At 45.0% G+C, this 20998-nt stretch overlaps 1 protein-coding gene across 1 annotated transcript; it reads right to left on the reverse strand.

Moving 5' to 3' along the window:
- Positions 242-20782, reverse strand: LOC109837298. Its single transcript, XM_020405488.1, has 9 exons — positions 20740-20782; positions 20647-20661; positions 2414-5059; positions 2158-2331; positions 2002-2061; positions 1731-1928; positions 1404-1652; positions 1178-1327; positions 242-1107 (listed from the first exon to the last, which is right to left on the reverse strand). Exons 1-9 carry the CDS (start codon positions 20780-20782, stop codon positions 365-367), a joined length of 4278 nt encoding a protein of 1425 aa, XP_020261077.1. The 3' UTR covers positions 242-364.

Here is a 20998-nt window from a genome sequence, read left to right on the forward strand (position 1 = left end):
ATATCACATGGGGGATGTTATCTCTATCCCTTATTAGAGATAAGCCTACATCTAACACATGTAGCCTACATATTCAATATGATAGTTCAAAGCCTAAAAGAGTTTAATTCTTTTAGCGCAACGTTATATGTGAAACGGACTTAGATAATTCACATACTAGCCCGACTCAAACGGTAGTTGGTAAAGGCATATCAAATCCGTTGATGGCTGAGGATTTGCCAAAAATCCTATAAGTATTATGACTATTTATTCTAAACAAGAATGAGTAATCATAATAAAATCTCAATAAAAAAGAAAAGTTCATTGTATTAACCAAAAGAGTTCAAGCAAAGCAGCACAAAAGAAAAGATGCATGTTTTCAAAATTACAATAATTTGTAATGACGGAATTCATCTTCTAATTTAGAAAGCTTTGTCGCGTAAGCCAATTCGAGCTCAGGTATCAGTTTGGCTTTAAATTTTCTTTCATCGATACTTTGAATTCTGGCAACCTCTTGTTCTTTGTCATCAAAAGTCTTGTTCTGGAAATTAAGTTGCCGGAGTATATCCACCTCAGCTTGAGTTACTTCTGCTAGATCAGACTCCAAAAATTCGCAAGCATCCTTAGCTTCGGCAAGTCGTTTCTCTAACTGGGCTACCTCTGTCCGACGTGATTCCAAATCACGATACAGGTCTACCTTGATTTGAGCTTTCTTGGCAGCACTCACCCGGAGTTGATCAATGCGAGTCTTCAGTGTTTGAAGTTCGGATTCAGCGGATTTCTGAGAATCACGCCATGCTTGTAGCCTCAGGTCCATTTCGGAAGCGATGTAAGAAGGTGCGCCATCAACTCGAAAGTTCTGTAACTGTTCAATGTGTTGTTTAAGATCGACCAAATAAGCTTCTATGGAGTTAGATAATTCGGTGCACCCCTGTTCTTTAATTCCTGATACATGGCGATCGAGAGACTTCCTGAAAAGTTCAAATGGTGAACCTTTAAGAAGAATCCGATCGACCATGGCGTTTAAGAAATGAACGAAGCTTTGGACGTCAACACAGAGGGCAGCTTTGTCCGGATCTTCATCTGCCAATAAAACTTGAATCCGCTCGGACAATGAAGAAGAAATAGCTGCAAAGAGAACAAATAAGTTAAGTACAAGAATATGTACGCTCGCTGGAAGAATTCACGACCGAGTTACCTTGGCTTGTTGAGGTCAGAGCAGATTCTATAACAACAGGGATCTGTTCAGGAATAACGATCGTCGGTTGAGTTACTATAGGAGACGGTTGTTCACCTGAAACACCTGATGGCTTCGGATCCAAAGCGACAAAATCTTGAGGAACAAGTTCTGTCAACGAGAAAAGGATGAATGATCACTCCGCAAGTATTAATCCAACTTCAAAGCACGATTAGACAAAACGTACCAAGCTGAGTCGAAGCGGCAGGGGGTTGTTCTCCCGCTGTATCCTTTGACCCTCCTACTTCATGATCCACTAGAGTCGGAGCAGAAAGCACAACAGGTTCAGCTTCGACAATAGCGGAAGTCGGGGGAGCAGTGACTGGTGGTTCAACTTCAGCTGGGGGACTTGCCAAGAGTAAGAAACCCAGACCTTCAGGTTGATCACATTCACCGATGACGGTAGACGCATCAACTTCGTTAGTTGGTCCTACGTCTAAAATTCTTATTTCAGTCCTTCAAGAACAATAACAGATGAAAGTACAGTTGAAAACTGGAGTCTAAAAGGGTATACCTTTTGATGCATCTGCTTCAGCTGAATCAACTCGAGTAGTTGGTCCTGCAGTAGCGGATGGAACCGGATTTGATAGTATATCGGAGATCTCCTGGTGTACATCTTCAGAAATGTCAAGATCGAAGTCTCGCTCATCGAAATCTCCGATACCCATATCATGGGTAAGTTCGATATCTCCCGGTTCGTCGACTGTGATGTCTGTTAAACAGAAGAACTCGTCAACACATATACAAGAACTATCAAAGAATCAAAACAAATAAAGTGAGATTACCTTCAACAATAGTTGCGGGATTAGCAGCGCTACTACCCGCACTCACCTCCTTTAGTTTAACTAAAAGAAGATAAAGCGCACAAGTTAGTAGGAGAGGAACACGTTCTGATTCACTTATCTTCCGAAAATGTCCCCCAAAGGAGAAAACATCAGTACCTGTATCTGCGGTTGGCGAGGTCGATGTGGTGGCTGGAGGAGGAACAATGTCCATATGAAGGGGTTCCTCGTTCATAGCCTTGTGCACTTGTTCAGTGAAGCTAGATTCATCAACATCCATTAAACCCGGAGAAGAAGGCTTGGGCACGATTTCCCCTTCCTCTTCTGATTCAACTGCAATGATAAAAGAATAAATGCGACGCCTTATTCAAAAAAGAAATAAGATAACAGAAAGGAGATGAAGATGAAACTTTACCCCTTTCATCAACTGGAAGATCCTGAGTAAACTTCTCCTCAAATAACGGAGAAAGTTGGCGTTCCCGATGAGCCGTCTTTTTAATCCTCTTCGAGGCACGAGAATCTCGAGGAACCTCGGAGCTTTCATGTCGAAACTTGGTACGTAATTCGGTTCCTTGAGTCGGCTGAGGTTGAACCTCAGAAGGAGCAGTAAGCCGAGATCTTTTCCTGTTAATAAGCGGGGCAACCTCTTCTTCCTCTTCTTCTGCCTCTCCCTCCTGAGAAAGCCATCTCAAGGTCATCTTGTTGGAGGACGACAGGGGAATGTTCTTTTCCTTCATTTGTATACCTTTTGAAGGAGCACCGGGTAATTTGGGCGAAGAAGCTCGACGAGTCCTGTGAGCCACGGGAGACAAAGGTACATCACCCTCTGCGTCGCCTCGGGTCTCATCCTCTTCGCTGGATGTCTCGAAGTCGTCGCTCTCTTCGGAATCAGCTACCTGTTTTCCTTTACGAGAAGACGTAGCGGGCTCCTTTCCTTTTTTTGATACAATTCTCCGAACTACAGCCTCGGATTCCAGTTCGTGGAGCTTCTTCTTCGCAAGAGGAGTATTGGCGGCTAAAATCCACCGGCAGTAGAGGAAGGTTAAGTAAAGACCAGGCTCAGCGACAGGCAAACTAAATCGAGCTCCGGTACAGCCAGCAACATTCCAGAACCAGGCACGTACCCCATCAATAAGGCCTCCGCAGTTTATCAACCATTTATTGGGATTCCCGATATACAATTGATCGTAGCCGAATTGTCGCGCAAAACGGCAAGGAAAATAAGGCTCAATCCTGCAAATGTTCTTCGATCGAAAAACATTATAGCCTGGGCGAATGTTCATGAGCCAATGAAAACTACCCGTATCGAGAGAGGTCCTGTTAGCCCCAGGCATTTCCTCGTCAACAAGCGTGTCATTATAGGCACCAGAAAACCGAGGGAAACACTTATAGAATTCCCAGCATTTGGCATTCTTGAATTGCCTCACACGGTCAGTCCATGGTCGGGAAGGATATAACCACTTACATCCTTCTAAGAGCTGCAGCAAGGGGATTTCTGGATCAGACGCATCAGGCGCTGACATCATGTCCGATCGATGGAGAACTAGCCACGCCATCAAATAGGTGTACGGAAATTCGACGCTCGACAAAGGAATCTTAGTTGAAGGCTCGGCACCCACTTTGGTAAAGGTGTTGGCTAGGTTACGCAAACCGCTATGGAGGTCAGCAATCATAGCAGAAAGAAGAGATAACCTGCCTCTGACAACTAGTTGCACGGCGGGAAAGAGAACTTCAAGAGGAAGCGCCTCAGAAGACTGATGCGGCACTACACATCTCTTTAGCCAAATGGCCAGATAACCGGAAAGAAGAGTTGCAGGCTTCATTCTCTTTGTGGCTTGCCACAAGAAAGTGTTGAACTTGGTGCCCTTAAGAAAACCACCTTCAGATGACTCAGTTCTGTAAGACTGAGCATTAATCTTCGTGATTAGCTGGTTGACGTCAGAAGGGGTCAGAATCGGTGATTCACAGACTTCTTCACCGGTCGGGCTCTCAAGGTTCTGAAATAGGTAGTCGGCGAACTGTTTTAAACTGACTCGAGCCGCCTTCTTACTCTTCACTTCAATCTTGGCTATCGCTATCTGATAATGACAAGTTAACTCCCAGAGGATGTCATAAGCAGGAGAGCAGGCCTTCTTCATTTTCATCAACTGACGATTATTAGGAAAATATTCTTGGTAAGGAGTATTCCCCAATGGCAATCCGGATACCTTCATCATTTCGTGGAGCGGAAGCCCTAATTCCCCATACTTGGTAAGAAAGGTATTGGTCTCCGGAATATAAGACTCGAACAAAGCCATAAAATGATCTGCACTCACTGGGAGACCATGCATACTAGCTCGGATTGGAGCATATAATCCCAAATCCCGCAACTCCTGATCCCAACGATGGAGTACGTATTTGGTCATCCTAGCCCACCATTTGTCAGGAAGAGAATGAACCCATCCATAACACCTGAATCTTGGAATGGGAAGTTCTCGACCAACCCGAGCGAGCCTATTCTTTACGGTGTTGGCCCTTATCATCAGTTCGTTTTGGGGCCCACCATCTGGTCCAAATATACCAGGGTGAAGACCACGAACATCAGGCCTACCGACAGAGCCAGGAGCGCTAATGTCTTTACCAATGTAGCCACAATGAACGTGCTCATGGTCTTCTGTCAAGCGCCACGTCATTTCCCTCGAAACAGCCAAATTCCTCAATTGCAGAAGGGAGTACTGTCGAGGGAATGGAGGAAGGAATAAAAAAGAACCTTCATGTTCATTCAACCAGATTTCAGAGCCAAGGCAAAGTTTGTCTGGATCTTCTACCGAATCTCCGAACAGATAATCAGTCTTCTTCAACGGTTCAGTAGAATCTCGAATTGGAGTTAGGGGTGAATCAGTCAAAAGAGCGCGCAGGGTACGACGACCTCCCTCACGAACCAACTCTGGAATACTATTATCACGACCCTCACTAAACTGGCGGGCTTCTCTAACCAAGAAGTCGCCGTTGAAAGAGGCATGAAGAGTACCGCTTTGACCTGGATCCTCTCTATCAGAGAAGGCCACAGAAGGAAAGGGGACTGCAAAGAAAGGTTGGAAAACAGTTGGACCAAAAAGGCTAACAGGCGAGAAAACCCGCACTAAGCAGCCGCGACAGATGTGGCCGTCGCGCGTTACCGCGGCAGCATACACTGTCGCGTTCAGGCGCGACAGCACGAGTTGCCGCGGTAACTGAGCAGCGGCCTTTGATATTGAAAAGACACGAGTTCGACGAATACCCGTGTCTTAACTGTGGTACATGCCTTGATTGAACAAGGTATGTGTTTTGAAGCGTCAATCCCCTCGGTGGGGGATGTCAACTCTTCCCGAATGCCTCTCAACGGAGACAAACGAGGTTATATGCACAAAATCAATAATTTCAGACGAAGAGAAGTTGAAGAAGCTTACCCCCCAGAGAAGGAATGGCGGTCTCGACCTCATCAGGAGTTGGTGCTGTTGATTTCCCCTTCGAAACACGAGATTTCTTCGGAGACATGATGAAAACTGTCTAAGAAACAAAAATAATTAGGGTTTTGGTAAAATCCCAAATAAGATACCAAAATCAAACTCCACAACACAACCTAAGGGTGCGGTCTTACCAAGGATCAAAGTGAACAAAGGCTGGAAGATGAAAAGACCGGAGAAAAGGCTCGAAATCAGGAAAAAACCCTAAACCCTAGATCTTAAAACCCTAGGTTTTGTTTGAGCAAACGCAAAGATGAAGAGGTGGAAAGGGGAAAAACCAGAAAAAATCCTTTTATAGGGTTTTGGAAGAGGTTTCGAACTCAAAGAGGCGGGGAAAGGTGACCCGAAGAAGCCCAAACGTCAGAGTTATAATCTGACTGGCCGAAGCGCTGCGCGGCACTCGACACTGTCGCGCTCGAGCGCGACAGTCTATGTTGCCGCGCTAAAGCGCGACAGTGTAAGCTGCCGCGGCAGCTAACACACCATGGTTCACTCTGGCATGTATAAATACTGTGCATGCACGATAATTCTTCGACGTTTGAACACATACATCTCTTGCTGTATTTGGAATACACATCTGAACACTCCGATGAGTATATGAGTATAAACTGCATCTCCTTGAACCTCCCAACGGGTACATGAGGTTAAACTGTTTCCCGAACACTCCAATAGAGCATATGAGTATAAACTATTTCTCCATTCTTCAACAACAGTTCTGATTCAAGACTTCGACGACGGGCACGCGATAAACGCAGCACCGGAGGAATCTTAGCTATTCTACAAAGCATTGAGTAGACTAAGAGATAAAGAAGTCAAGGATTGAAGCCATTCACAGACCATTCTACGCAATTTCCTCAACAAAGAACTGGAGAAATTGCAGGGAAAGCCTATCATATCCAAAGTGTCCCAGACTCCTCTCTAAAAGAAATGATGAGTCTGAGATACTTTGGAGGGGGTATCTGTAGGCGTCAAAAATGCTTATAGACATTCAAACACCATGCAAGACAACATAGAAGAACGATATACACGTCATCAGACAGCACTGTGGCGCTGCAGCCAATGGTGTCGCGGCTTAGGCGCGGCAATCCAAAGCGTCGTGGCTAAGGCGCAGCAGACCAAGGCGCCGCGGCTATAGCGCGGCAGACCAAGGCGCCGCGGCTATGGCGCGGCAGACCAAGGTGCCGCGGCTTAGGCGCGGCGGCCTATAGTGTCGCGGTTGTTATAAGAGGATGACGTGGCAGTTATAAGACAGTTATTTGATGATTTTTTGAAGCCCACGTGGCAGCATATCAAAGATAGAACGTGTGCTGACGTGGAAAGCGGTTAAACCACGAAAAAGGTGGTTAAAAGTTCGTGGGAGAGTGGTTTTGAGCACGATGGAACGTGCTCATAACCGTCTCTTTGGCCGCGGCAGCCTATACTGCCGCGCCAATGGCCGCGACAGCGTAGACTGCAGCGGCCCAAGAGAAAACACATGGTCGGTTATCTTGCCCCCGTTTCAACTGTGGTGCACTGAGACCCCTATAAATACCTCCCTACACACGAAATAAAGGCAGAGAGCATTTTTGGAGCAGAAGATACTTGAGTCTTTGGTGATTTTGAGAAAGAAAGAGAGAATTTTCACCCTCTGACAAGCATCATTTGGTGAATCCTAGAGATCTAAGCTCAGACTTGATCTTTGGAAGAACGGACATCTTACATCGATAAGATATTCGTTTTCAGATCTTTACTTCGATAAACGAAGGAGAGATCCTTAAACAACCTCTCGATCTACGAATCGGTGGTCCACGAACTAAAGCGTTCCCGGCACAGGCAAAGTCCCACAAAAGCAGGAGTTGATAAACAATTTCTGTGTTACTTTCTCGAGAGTTGTATTTTCTTTTATTTTCATTGTAATTCTTTGTAAACGATCGAAGTTTTAATGGAATCTGCAATGGAAACAACTTTCGCTGAAAACAATTCTCTTGTGTCAGATTTCTCGACTGATGATTTTGATGAGGAAGGTTTGCTTGTGGACACTCCTATGCTCCACTTCATGTATGGCTCTCCTCAGATTAATGACCATATGCCTGAGGATATGTTTCCTGAGTCTACACTCCCTAAGAATCCCGAGGATGGTTCTTTTGAAGGTACGTGCCTCTTCTCAAGTTAATTATAGGACTAACCAATTTTTGACTAATGCAGCTATAATGTGATGCATTTGAGCATTCCGTTTTGTGTTTAACAGGAGCTTTTGTCGAGACTGATCCTGTTGAGCCGGCTGTGAGTCCAACTACACCAGTTGATACATCCACAGCCGTTACACCTCCACTACCCCCAGTGACTCGAGGGGAAGGAGGTATAAATTAAGCAACTGAGAAGTGTCATTTATTTCCTTATTAAGGCTTTTGACGGATTTCTCCTTTTTGCGTAGGGCTTTCTTCTCGGCTTCATGTCCTTGTGAAAGAGTTATTATCAGACAACGATCTAGAGAGGATCGTCATCTGCATAGAAGTCCGCTCCTTCTTCTCCTTTGTGAATGCTATGATTGGCAAACTCTTCCAGTCATCTGCATAGAAGTCCGCTCCTTCTTCTCCTTTGTGAATGCTATGATTGGCAAACTCTTCCACGACAGACTTTTCCTTCACCAGTTTAAGCCATTCCTTGATTCTAAGATAAATTCAATAAGGGATGCAGGATACTCGGATCTGGCTAAGGCTATAGTTGATGATCTTGACTGCCTAGAGCATGAGCTTCGGATGTTTCGCGAGCTCCGGAATGCAGGTGCCTCTTCATTAATTGCTGTCGAGTTGGATACTCGCTTACAGACATGGCACGATAATCGGATTTTTGCTGAGCTCGAGATCCAGGTGCAGCGGGGCCGGGTAGACCGAGTTGAGGCTAACCTTGCTATTAGATCATCCTCACTCGTCGAGCTTGATTCTTCCATTACCTCTTGTGAGACCAAGATAGACCAGCTCCGAAGAGAACTCCGTGAGGAAGAGGAGACTTTGAGTATTCTTCAGATGATGAAGATACAGGATCAGCAAGCCCATACTGCTTTATCTGATGAGTTGAAATCCCTAAAGCAGAAGCTGGTTGAGACAGAGGAGATTGCTGTGAAGACTTTAGCCTCCACTGAAGAGTCCATCAGAGCCGAGTTGCAGGATGAGCTTAGGCAAGCTTATGATGAGAAGCTGTCAAAGTTTAGTCAGCAGATTTTTAGCCATGGGCTTGATGTATGATTTCATTTGCTGAATACTTTGACTTTTGATTCTCTTAGTGGAACTGGTTTTTATCTTTATCTTTATTATGATTCCTCATTCCGTTTGAAATGATTGACCATAATACTCATAGGATTTTTGGCAAACCCTCAGCCTTCAATGGGTTTGATAAGCCTTTACCGACTACCATTTGAATCGGGCTAGCATGCGGATTGTCTAGATCCGTTACGCATGTAACTTTGTGCTAAGAGAGTGAATTCTCTGAGACTTTGTGCTATGATGTCGAATACATAGACTTCGCCATTGTTACGGGAATAGGCTACCCGGCGACACGTGTTAGGTGTTGACTTTAGGATTTTTGGCCAACCCCCAGCCTTCAACGGGTTTGATAAGCCTTTACCGATTACCGTTTGAATCGGGCTAGCATGCGGATTGTCTAAATCCGTTCCGCATGTGACGTTGTGCTAACGGAATGAATTCCCTTAGACTCGCTGCTACGACTTCGAATACGTAGACTTCGCCATTGTTACAGGAATAGGCTACCCAGCAACGTGTATTAGACGCCGACTTATCCCTACTTTAGGCTTCGGGATAAAATACCCCAGAATCGAACTCTGGTGTCTTTTTCTACGGAGAAAGACTAAGCCGGCGACGCGTGTTAGGCGTCGGCATATCCTTTCTTAGGATTCAGGATGAAATTTCCCATGCATGTAAGGCCTGGATTTTGGTGTTATTAATAACAACCTGCCACAATGTTGAATATGCGGATATGTGTTCTTTTTTTTACGGTTAAGAACTAACCGACAACGCGGGTTAAGCGCAGACTTATCCCTGCTTAGGTTTCAGGATAGAATACCCCAGAATCAAACTCTGGTGTCTTCTTCTTCGGATAAAGACTAAACCGGTAGCGCGTGTTAGGCGCAGACTTATCCCGGCTTAGGATTCGGGATAAACTTCCTGGGATGAATCCTAGATCGGCAAATTCTTGGAAAAGGTTGATGCGGGAAAGGAAGAATTTTATATTCTATTTCCCAGTCTTCTTTTAGGGTGAAGGCAAACCCGAATACAAGGAAGGAAGAATTTTATATTCTATTCCTTGATTCTGGAAAGGAATAATTTTATATTCTATTTCCAGCGCAAAAGAAACTAAAAGTGGGATCTCCACTCCGAGAATCTGGAAAATCTAGATAAATTTACCTTTTATAGGATTGGTTATCTAAACTGAAGATGAGTGTTTCATTTATCGAAGTGAAATTTCAACTTCGGTTATAACCATGAGAAGGCTTAACCAAAGAGAAAAAGAAGGGAGTTCTTTCGTTTATCGAAAGGGGACTCTGAACTGAAAGTGGACCTCTTGTTCATGGAAAGAGTCATGAGGGCCAGAAAGATACTTTTGGTGGACTCACTATCAATTGAAATTGATCAGTGAGGGATTTTGGTGGTAAAAACGATTTTGGGTTATCCTCTAGGATATTAAACGTAATATTCTTCAAGGAACTTCCCGGTAAATGGGTTATCCTGAATGTACTAGGGATAGTACTTTTTCAGGAACTTCCCATTTATTGGCATTAATTGCATGTCGTCCTCTTGAGTAATCAGGCGATATGCGCCGTTTGAATAGACTGTGTCTATTATAAACGGTCCTTCCCATTTGGGTTCGAATGTGCTGAGAATAAGCAATATCTTATTTCCAACCCTTTTGATTAATATCGGGTTATCCTTAAGAACATCCTGTATGATGTCCTCCAGGAACTTCCCGTTAGATCCAAGCGCTTTTCATCCAACCTTTCGAGTTCTTCGAGACGTTTCTGATGTTGTTCTTCTGTCGTCATCTTAGTCACGAGGGCGATCCGAAGGGATGGGATTTGGATCTCCAATGGTAGCACAGCTTCACATCCGTATACCAACGAATATGGGGTAGCTCCTGTAGGTGTGCGTATGGTGGTACGATAAGCCCAGAGGGCTTCACCGAGTTTATCGTCCCAGTCTCGTTTATTGGTCTTCACGAGCTTTGACAGGATCTTAATGATCGTCTTGTTAAACACCTCAGCTAATCCATTCGCAGCGGGATAATAAGCTGTCGACGAAACATCTTGAATCGATCACCTTTGACTGAAGGGGGAAAAATAGGACCGACAATGTCCATACCCCATGTCTCGAACAGCCAAGACGTTGTTGACGTGTGTAAATGCTCTGGTGGTTGGTGCATATAATTTGCATGTATTTGAGAAGCATGACACTCTCGGGCGTATTCGATTGCGTCACGAACCATTGTTGGCCAGAAATATCCCATTCTTCTGATGCGATCATACAGTTTGGGACCGGGCTGATGCGTACCACATTCTCCTTCGTGTGCTTCCTTAAGAACTTCTTCTGCTTCTTTGTTCGAAAGGCATCGGAGTAACAAACCATTGTACCCTCTACGGTATAATGTATGGGTCTCGGTATTATAGAAGAATATTGGTGCTCTTCGGCGTATTGATTCCCTTTCTTTTACATTCTCGGGCAAAATACCATATTGGACGTAGTCAATGATAGGAAAGCGCCAATCTCGGGACTCAGACCCAATTTGAGTTAAATTCACCTCCTTGGCGGTTATGTTTCTATCATCTTCCTCTTCAATATCCATATCGTATATGGGTATGCAGAGTTGACGCGTCCTTACTGTGACTAATAGTTCGGTTTCGGGGGGCTACGCAAGTGATACCGCTAGTGCTGACAGTGCATCCGCATAAGCGTTCCGGAGACAAGGGATATATTCAATAAAGAATTCTTCAAAAGAATCTGCCATTTTGATGGCCTCCTGGTGGTACGGGATCAGGTCTTGGTTCCTGACTTCATACTCTCCACGGACTTGGTTGACTATCAATTAGGAATCCCCAAAAGCTTCGAGATATTCGACCCCCAGCTCCTTGGCAAAACTGAGTCCAATGAGAAGCGCATTGTACTCGGCTACGTTATTGGAACATGGACTAGTTAATGAATAACCCCGAGGCATCACATGCTTCCCCGGGGAAATTAAGACAACTCCAACTCCGGAGGAGACTGTAGAACATCCGGGGGTTATTGCCCTATTAACTACCCTCGAAGCACCATCGAAGTATAACTGCCATACTTGTTAGTGCGATATAGTGTTAACCTCGTGGGTTTCATCCGGCAAGTCATCATATACTTCTGCCGTATCCATTATCGGGTTTGCCGCCAAAAGATCACAAATCGCTTGTCCTTTGATCGACTTCTGTTGTTTGAAGTGCAAGTCATATTGGGACAAGAGAAGGGCCTATTTCGCTAACCGCCAATTCATAGAGGCCGGTTGCGTCATAAATACCCGAACTGGATTAACGTTAGAAATTGCGAATACCAATGCGAGGCATTCTTTCTCAATCATCGGATATCGAGACTCGGTGCCTATCAAGGTCCGACTTAGGTAATAGACTGCCTGTTCGTGACCATTATCATCGTCTTGTGCTAGTAAGGCACTTATCGAGTGGTTCATCGTCTTGAGATAAATCAAGAACGGTCTACCTGATTTTGGCGCGATGAGAATAGGAGGATTCGTCAGATATGTTTTGATATCTTCGAATACTTTTTGGCAGGCGTCGTCCCAAATAAATGACACCCCTTTCTTGTTTAATTTAGAGAATGGTTGGCATTTCCCAGAAAGATTTGAGATGAACCGCCGGATGTAAGCTAACCGCCCTTGCAACCCTCTGAGCTCTCTTAGATTTCTAGGGGGTTGCAGTTCATGTATCGCCTTCACCTTATCGGGATCGATATGTATACCTTTAGTGGTGACGACGAATCCAAAGAATTTTCCACTGGACATTCCAAGGAAGGATTTAGTGGGGTTCATCTTCAATTGATGACTCCGCATGAGATCGAACATCGTCTTCAAGTCCTTGATGTGATCTTCTTTGTTGCGGCTTTTTACAACCAAATCATCAACGTAGCACTCGACTGTTTTCCTGAGATGTTCTTGGAAAATCTTAGTCATTGCTCGCTGGTACGTGGCGCCTGCATTCTTTAGACCGAAAGGCATCACCGTGTAGCAAAAGACACCGAGGGGAGTTCTGAACGCTGTATGCTTCTCGTCATTTGGATGCATCTTGATTTGGTTATATCCTGAAAAACCATCCATAAAAGACATTCTCTTAAATCCGCATGTATTGTCGATAATGATATCTGTGATTGGGAGAGGAAAGTCGTCTTTTGGACATGCTGTATTCAGGTCCCTGAAGTCGATGTAAATCCTAATTTTACCGTTCTTCTTCATGACTGGAACAATATTGGCTAGCCAGTCTGGATGTTGCTCCTCTCGGATAAATCCCGATTCGATCAATTTCTTAACCTCTGCCTCAATGGCTTCCATAATCTGTGGACGAAACCGTCTTTATTGTTGCTTGACAGGTTTGGCATCCGACTTGATATCGAGGCGGTGCATTGCCACATTGGGGTCGAGCCCTGGCATATCTTCATAGTTCCACGTGAAGACGTCAATATATTCCCTGATGAGAGCAATTAATTCCTCCTTCTCATTTGGGGGGAGACTATCGCTGATTAATATAGGCTTTGGTTTGGCCTCGTCACCCATGTTAACTTGGACTATTTTATCCTCAGTGGGGGGTTCTCTCTGTTCGAACCTATCACCATACTGCATATTCAGGTGATGAACCCACGGGTCTTCCTATGTTGGCATTTGATCATCGTTCTCCATTGTGGACGGATCAGCTGTAGCCATGTTCGCCATTAGGGCTTTGAATGCTTCCCCCAGACTTGTATCGGAATCCCATTCCAAGGAATCTGACGGATATCCATCCTTGTATTGTTCAGATGATCGGTCATTGATTAACCAGCAATATTCGTCTTCTGAAGAAGATTCATACCCTAACCCTCATCTGTATTTATAATAATCATCGGGTTTCCCTTTTGGTACATATGCCGCTTTGGCTGGAATACGAGGACCTCGATCGAAGTATAGACCTTCTCCGAGTGTGAAATCATATCCCTGTTTTTCCATGAGCTTGCGCGCTTCCGGACTATACTTAGATAAATGCCGACCAGGTTTGTCATCATTCTCATCTTCCCTTAAGAAATGATCTGGTAATGGAGAGCCCTCTCCTTTACCGTAAATCACTTCTCTTTCGCCTCCTATTTTGGTAGGAATGACCAAGGTTGTTCCGAAAGAATGCTGGAGGCGTTTCTTTTCTATATAGGACGATCGAAGCGGCGCATATAAATCGGGATTATCATACAATTCTTTTATCACATCATCAAGAGACAGGGAGTACTCTAAATCGTTATTTATTTCATTATTGGCAAGTTGCCAGTTACAACTGCCCTCTGACGATTGTTCATCGTCAAGGTTGATTACAAAGGGTACAATGTCGTTTAAAACATAACCTCCATTGTAATCAAATCCGGCTTCGGTATCAGCTTCTTCTCCGCTGTCCGTGCCATGGATCAAGCGAAGCGGCATAATACTCACAGCGGAACCCGGATCCACTTGGATTCGGTTGACTTTGCTGGAGCCAATGTACCCAATGAAATATAGGGGTCGATCATGGTTCGAATTCTTCGTCTGCATATCCTCTTTGGTGAAGGTAATACAGGGAAGGTTTTTAGCCGCTATATTACAGTGCTGAATTGACAGTTCTGGCTCTTCAAGTGCCGGCTTGATCTGGGTAAGGAACACTTCTGAATTGGCCAATGCTTCTTGCAATGCTTCCTTGTTTCTTTGGACAACCGTAGCAACTCATACAATGTTATCCGCGCTGGAATGTTAGCCAGTTGAGCCATAATATCGAAGACATGCGGAGTGTTCGAGCTTTTCGGTTTATCTCTTCTAATCGGACAGTTGAAACTAGACTGCTTCGGATTCTGAACCTCCTGGGGCCTCTTTTCTTTCTGTTTATCAACCGGCTGTTGTTGAGCTTCTTCAACCGATCTAGGAGTCGTAATCACCCCCAGCTCCGTGAGAGTTTTGGCTGGTCCCCATTTAGTCACCCCCTGCTCAGCTAACTGATCACTAGGTGATGGGTAGTTGAAGTGATACTCATTTCCGCTTCTAGTGGCAAAGACTTCTTGTTCTTCTTCGGAAAGCGGGAAGGTAGGAGCTTTATTACCATCTTCTTCAAAGATCGCGAAGGTAGCATTGCAGGACTTGCCTTTACCCTTTCTGGTTGAGGAAGTCGTCCACTGATCGTCTTCAATTAGGTCGGGATGAACCCAGAGGATTTCGCCGTTTGGGGCTGTGTGTGGCACAATTCCTTTTTGGCGCTGTCCATATGGGTCGTCATTCACTGTCTTCATTCCAACTTTGGTAATGCGTTCTGGTTTAAACCATGCTGTGGGCACTGATCCAAAGCTAATTGACACTGTATTTGCTCCGACATTCTTGGACGGCTTCGGGGTTATGACACCTACATCAATTAACGCCTGGATTTTTTCCTTGAGATGGTAGCATGACTTCGTAGGGTGATGGACCGCTCTATGGTATGCGCAATACTTCGGATCCGTCACTTTGCTAGCCCCTTCTTGATCCACGATCACTGGCAGCTGGATTTTGTTATTCTCCAACAGGTACTTAAAGATGTCGGGAACTTCGTCATCTTTGAAGGAGTACACTTTAGGAAACCTCGGCTCCGAAGATTTCTGCTTCTGAGGCCGTTGTTGCCATTGTGACCGAGATTGTTGTAGCGCTTGTTGCTGCGGCTGTTGCTGAGGTTGCAATTGGAAAGTTTGATTAGCATCAACTGCATTAGCATATGCCTTACCTTTCCCTCGTGGGACGAAATTCTGTTGTGGAGCATTCGTTGCCTGTTGGCCTCTTTCTGCCTTCTTCCTTCTGAGGAATCGCTCAGCTTGCTCTCCTCAGACCTTCAAATCCTTCTAGGTTTTGGACGGTGCTGTCCCCATTGCTTCCAACACGTCCAACGCGAGGTTGTTGTGGCAAGTCTGGAGAATGAACTCCTCAGTGATCGGGTCCCGACAGTTCATCGCCTTGTTCCGGAACCTTTTTACGAAGGTGTCAACCAATTCCCCGTCTTTTTGTTTCTCGTCCAGCAACGACCCGATGGATATCTCGGTGTCGTCATCGAAGAAGTTAGCGAGGAATTTAGTCTCCATGTCGTCCCAGCTATTCACGCTTCCTGGCTTGAGGCGACGATACCAATCGAAGGCAGCTCCACGAAGAGTGCCAACGAAGGACCGTACTATTAGAGGCTCATTACCAGAGATAACCCCCAGGTGTGATTTGAAATAAATCAAATGCTGAGTGGGTGAACCCATCCCATTAAACGGCATGAAGTTAATTAGATTGAACTTCGCTGGATAAGGGATTGATTCCCATTCTCTTGGGTATGGACAAAAAATACCCGTCTTCTTCATCTCTTGAGCGGAAATCAACGTATTGATTTTGCTCTCGAGGTTTTTGATCTTCAAGCTTTCACCTGTGTTTTCGCTAGCATTATCGTTACCACCCCCTGCATTGATAGGAGGATGATTGGCATTATGAGCTTCATTCACATTTGTGTCTTCATCTTCCAGATTAACCTGGTTACGACGACTTGGCTCGCCTTGCTGGTTCGTCAATGCTTGGATTTGTTGGTCATGCATTTCTCTCATATTCTGCATGGCCATCTACATTTCGAACCTGAAGCTCTCCTGTTGTTTAGCCATGGCTTCTTCAAGCATCTTGGCCACTTGTTCCGCACTTATCATAAGTGCCTCGCGGGGTTGTCCCTCGCTGGATACCATATTATCTGATGCAACCGCCGAGCCGGCATCTGATTCTTCATCTTCTGAATGTAATCTTGTCCGAATCCTACCGTAAGTTGCTCGTTTGATGGTTCCAGACTGCTAACGGGTTATACGCCGGGGTGCTTTCAGAATCGACTCGAGATTATCCCGTGCCGATGTCCCTTTGCAAGTCATATTAGTGGTGACCCTCGAAAATTCTCCGTCTTCTACCATCGTTCTTCTTCGTCGGAAACGCCTAGGCCTTGGTTTAGGCGTTTTGGTACTGAGTCTTTCGAAAACCGAAACTCTTTCAGGAACTGTCTTGATGCAGTTACACTCAACCGAAACTCTTTCAGGAACTGTCTTGATGCAGTTACACTCAGACAATACTACCCGAATGAGTTTGGAACAGGGGCATTGAGTTTCTTGTTCTCGAGGACTTCTTTTCCTGGTTTTACTCGTACCCCCAACATGATAGTACAACTCGTCTGCTTGAAGGTCGGAGTAATCTATCGTGTGTTGGCACGACTTCTCAGGTATAACACTATCGTCATCAAACGACAATGTTTTCTTCTGAGGGAGAACTGCCTTCTTCGGGCTTTCAAAAGTCACGCGCCTCGAAACATGCCTTTGTGGGAGTGAGTTCTCAGCGGGCTCCTGGACTTCAATGCGCAAATTGGTGCGCGTAGCTGTCCTGATCTCTTTGTCATGTTGAGGGTGGCGGCGACCCCCAGCATGTTGAGTTGTTCGGGGCTTCTTCATCGGGCCCAAACGTTCTTGAACTGGAGCTTTGCATTGTCCATCGGGAAGTGGACCGAGGCGCTCCAAAACTGACTTCTTTCTTCGGGATGATTCTGCGTGATCTCCCGGAGTAGCCATGGGAATTATCGGCGATTTATAGTTTTTCGCTGGAGGTTGAACTTTTGCTGGAGGTTGCAATAGTTGCTTTTTAGTCTGAATCGCCACTTCAGACTTCGGCCTCCAGACTTGATGGGTTGGTGGCGGCTTCTTTGCCACCTCCTTCTGCAATCTTCTGCGGGCTTCCTGGACTTGAGCCCGTGCTTGCGCTGACAGTGCGCGGCACTTGCGAATGCGCTCTTCAAGCGTTGAACGATTCCGTTTAACACGGACCCATTCATTCGTTGGCGGCTTGGAGGAGCTGCCATTCATTGTTTGTTGAGGCTGTTTGCCTCTCCTGTTCTTCAGATCCACGTTGTAGCGGATCCCGTCCGTGGACTCCATCGCTTTTGCGAGTTGCCGCGCCAAGCGTTGACGTCGCCTCTGGCGGGCTCTCTTCGAGAGAGTCACAACGCCCTCAACGGTGGAGGCATCGGCGAGAACAGGGTTGACCTGGTTGGAGGTCGGCGGAACTTCACCCGATGCAACTTTGGCGTCAATTGGGGTGAGAGCTTTGTTGGCGTTCTGTACTTCTTCATACCAACGAATCTTTCTCCTGGAGGAGAACTTCTTGGACTTGCGGGGGGAGGTGTATCCGGACGAGGATAACAGATACTCCTCGAACTTTTGCTGGTCGAATTCATACTCGACCTCCTCCTCGACTGGGATTGAGATCCGCGGCTGCGACGCAACGATCTCGACAGCGAGATCGGTGGCTCCCACTGTGGTCGCCATCCGCGGCTGCGACGCAACGATCTCGACAGCGAGATCGGTGGCTCCCACTGTGGTCGCCAGATTGTTCACGGAAAAAATTGTTTTCTTCGATTCCATTGCTTTCTCAAGTAATAGTTTATCGATTACAAAAGATCCGGTCTTTTATAAGATCCGGTTACAACAAGATCAAAAGAAATAAAAATTACAACTTTCCTTATTTGTCGAACGAATCGCGAGATCCTGTTTTGCGGTCTCTCACTTGTGTGGGTTCTTCGCCTGCGTCGGGGTTAATCCGTGGACCACCGCGAGATCTTGATCCGGTCGGATCTACACGGTATGACGGGTGTTATTTCACGAAGGAAATAACAGCCGGGGGTACTATTTCACCAAGGAAATAATAGCCTTCTCGGGATCAAAAACCAAGTTTTGATCCGGAGTATTACCGTGTGGATCTTAGATCTGATCTTTCTCTCTCGAACTCCTGCCTTTTTTGACGTGGATGCTCGCTAAGAACCAGATCTGAAAATGTCCAAGTCTTCAAAACTCCAAAACTCCAAGATTCAGTTCTCAATCCGGCAGAGTTTCGGCTCCAAAAGTTCCAACCCCTTGAAAATGAGATCTTATTCCTCTATTTATAGCATCTGAAAGCGGATCTGGGCTCAGATCTGGGCCCAGATCTGAGTGTGGCCCGGCCACCGAGCCACCCCTGGGTGGTCCCGGCCCACGACGCCACCATTTTGAGGTGGCTCGGCCACTGAGCCACCCTTGGGGGCTCGGCCACCGAGCACCCTTGGTGGCTTGGTTTTGCGGCCGGGTGTTCGCCGTTGTGTCCGTTGTCCGGTTTTACGGTGTTTATCCGAGTTTTATTGTTGATCTGGACTCTGATTTGACAGTCGGATCCGATATGGCAGTAAATCGCGTTCGTCATTGATCTGAACTCTGATTTGGCAGTCTGGATCCCAATATGGCAGTAAATCTGGCTTCGTCGTTGATCTAAACTCTTAATTTGGCAGTCCGGATCCCGATTTGGCAGTAATCCGCCTTGGAGTTCGAGTTCGAATCCGTTATACAGTTGGATGACTCGTTAACTCACCGAACCGTTAGCTTAATTCCGCACGCGAGTGGATGTATTCCGTGTTTGCGTGCGTTCGTTAGCCTCGTCGCCTCGTTAATCCGCTTCGTTGCGTGTCACTTGGCTTCGGTGTTTGCGGATTAACACTCGTGTTTAGATACGTCACCCGATGGTTCGTTGGTTTGTCGAATCGTCGTGCCGAGCTTTGTTAAGTGACCCATAAGCAGTTTTATACGCCTACAAATTGTTCTTGTGTTTCTGTTATCCTCTTCTCAATCCACCTTTGATAATTCCGCGATCAAAGGGCTCGCACGGCGACTTGTATCAGTGTGTTCATCAAAATCCCGGACCTTAGCTTCATGATTGACTTCTTCTTCAGTGGCTCCTCATCATAACCAACCAAATCATGAGCGTGTATATTATATATATAATATAATATATATATATATATATATATATATATATATATATATATATATATATATATATATATATATATATAATATATATATGTATATGTGTGTGTGTGTTGTGTTATATTTAATATATATTATATATATAATATATATATATATTATATATATATATATATAACTATATATATATATAACAATGCGGTCGTTAGCCTCGTCGAGCCTCGTTAATCCGCTTCGTTGCGTGTCACTTGGCTTCGGTGTTTGCGGATTAACACTCGTGTTTTAGATACGTCACCCGATGGTTCGTTGGTTTGTCGAATCGTCGTGCCGAGCTTTGTTAAGTGACCCATAAGCAGTTTTATACGCCTACAAATTGTTCTTGTGTTTCTGTATCCTCTTCTCAAATCCACCTTTGATAATTCCGCGATCAAAGGTGCTCGCACGGCGACTTGTATCAGTGTGTTCATCAAAATCCCGCGACCTTAGCTTCATGATTGACTTCTTCTTCAGTTGCTCCTCATCATAACCAACCAAATCATGAGCGTGTATATTATATATATATATTATAATATATATATATATATATATATATATATATATATATATATATATATATATATATATATATATATATAATATATATATGTATATGTGTGTGTTGGTGTGTGTATAATAATATATTATATATATATATATATATATAATATTATATATATATATATATATATTTTAATATATATACATATATACATATATATATATAGGAATCCATATCAAGTGGAAGCCAACTTTACCTTCAGCCATGGCGACGAGTTCTGTAGCTCTGGCATTGGTACTCGCTTGTTTTAATTTCTCTAAAATAAGATGAAGCACAAAAACCATTAGAGGAGGTACGCACTCCGATTCACTCATCTCTTAAAAATATCCTCCGAATGGGAAAATACTTGTACCTGTGCTGGAAGCCGTTAGAGTGACTGTGATAGGGGGCTTGAGTTGAACCCCGAACTCTCAAGCAGGCCCTACGTCGACAAGCTCATCAGCTATTGCCTTGTGCATTTGCTGGACAAAACTTTGCTCCTCGGTACGCGTAAGTTCGGGAGAATAGGGTCCGTATGAAATCTCACCTTCTTCAAGGTCCCCTATGAAAACAAAGTGCAAAATAAGTTCAACAAATCTAAAAACAACATAGTGGAATAAAGGTGAAGACGAAATATTACCTCCTTCCACAACATGAATATTGTGGATCGGCTCGTCTTCCATTACCGGTAAAGGGGTACGTCGTTGGTGCATGACCACCTTAGTCCTTTTTGACGGATGCGCTTCTCCCAGAGTATCAGATCTCTCATGGCGATATTTTGAATGTCATTCAGCTTTTGGGGAAGCCTGAGCTTGAGCTTGAGCAGGAGTCGAGGATCGAGGTCTCTTTCTTCTGATAAGAGGCATTGTATCTCTTTCTTCCTCCTCGTCCTCGCTGTG

The sequence above is a fragment of the Asparagus officinalis genome, chromosome 1 (assembly GCF_001876935.1).
Source record: "Asparagus officinalis chromosome 1, Aspof.V1, whole genome shotgun sequence".
Lineage (NCBI taxonomy): Eukaryota > Viridiplantae > Streptophyta > Magnoliopsida > Asparagales > Asparagaceae > Asparagus > Asparagus officinalis.

Excerpts from the sequence above, each read along its gene's own strand:
- LOC109837298 (XM_020405488.1), bottom strand. The coding sequence starts at position 20,782 with ATGGAAGACGAGCCGATCCACAATATTCATGTTGTGGAAGGAG. Across the intron at positions 2,062-2,157 it reads CTCGCCAACCGCAGATACAG|TTAAACTAAAGGAGGTGAGT; the intron begins GTACTGATGTTT and ends ATCTTCTTTTAG. Across the intron at positions 1,328-1,403 it reads TGCCGCTTCGACTCAGCTTG|AACTTGTTCCTCAAGATTTT; the intron begins GTACGTTTTGTC and ends TCTCGTTGACAG.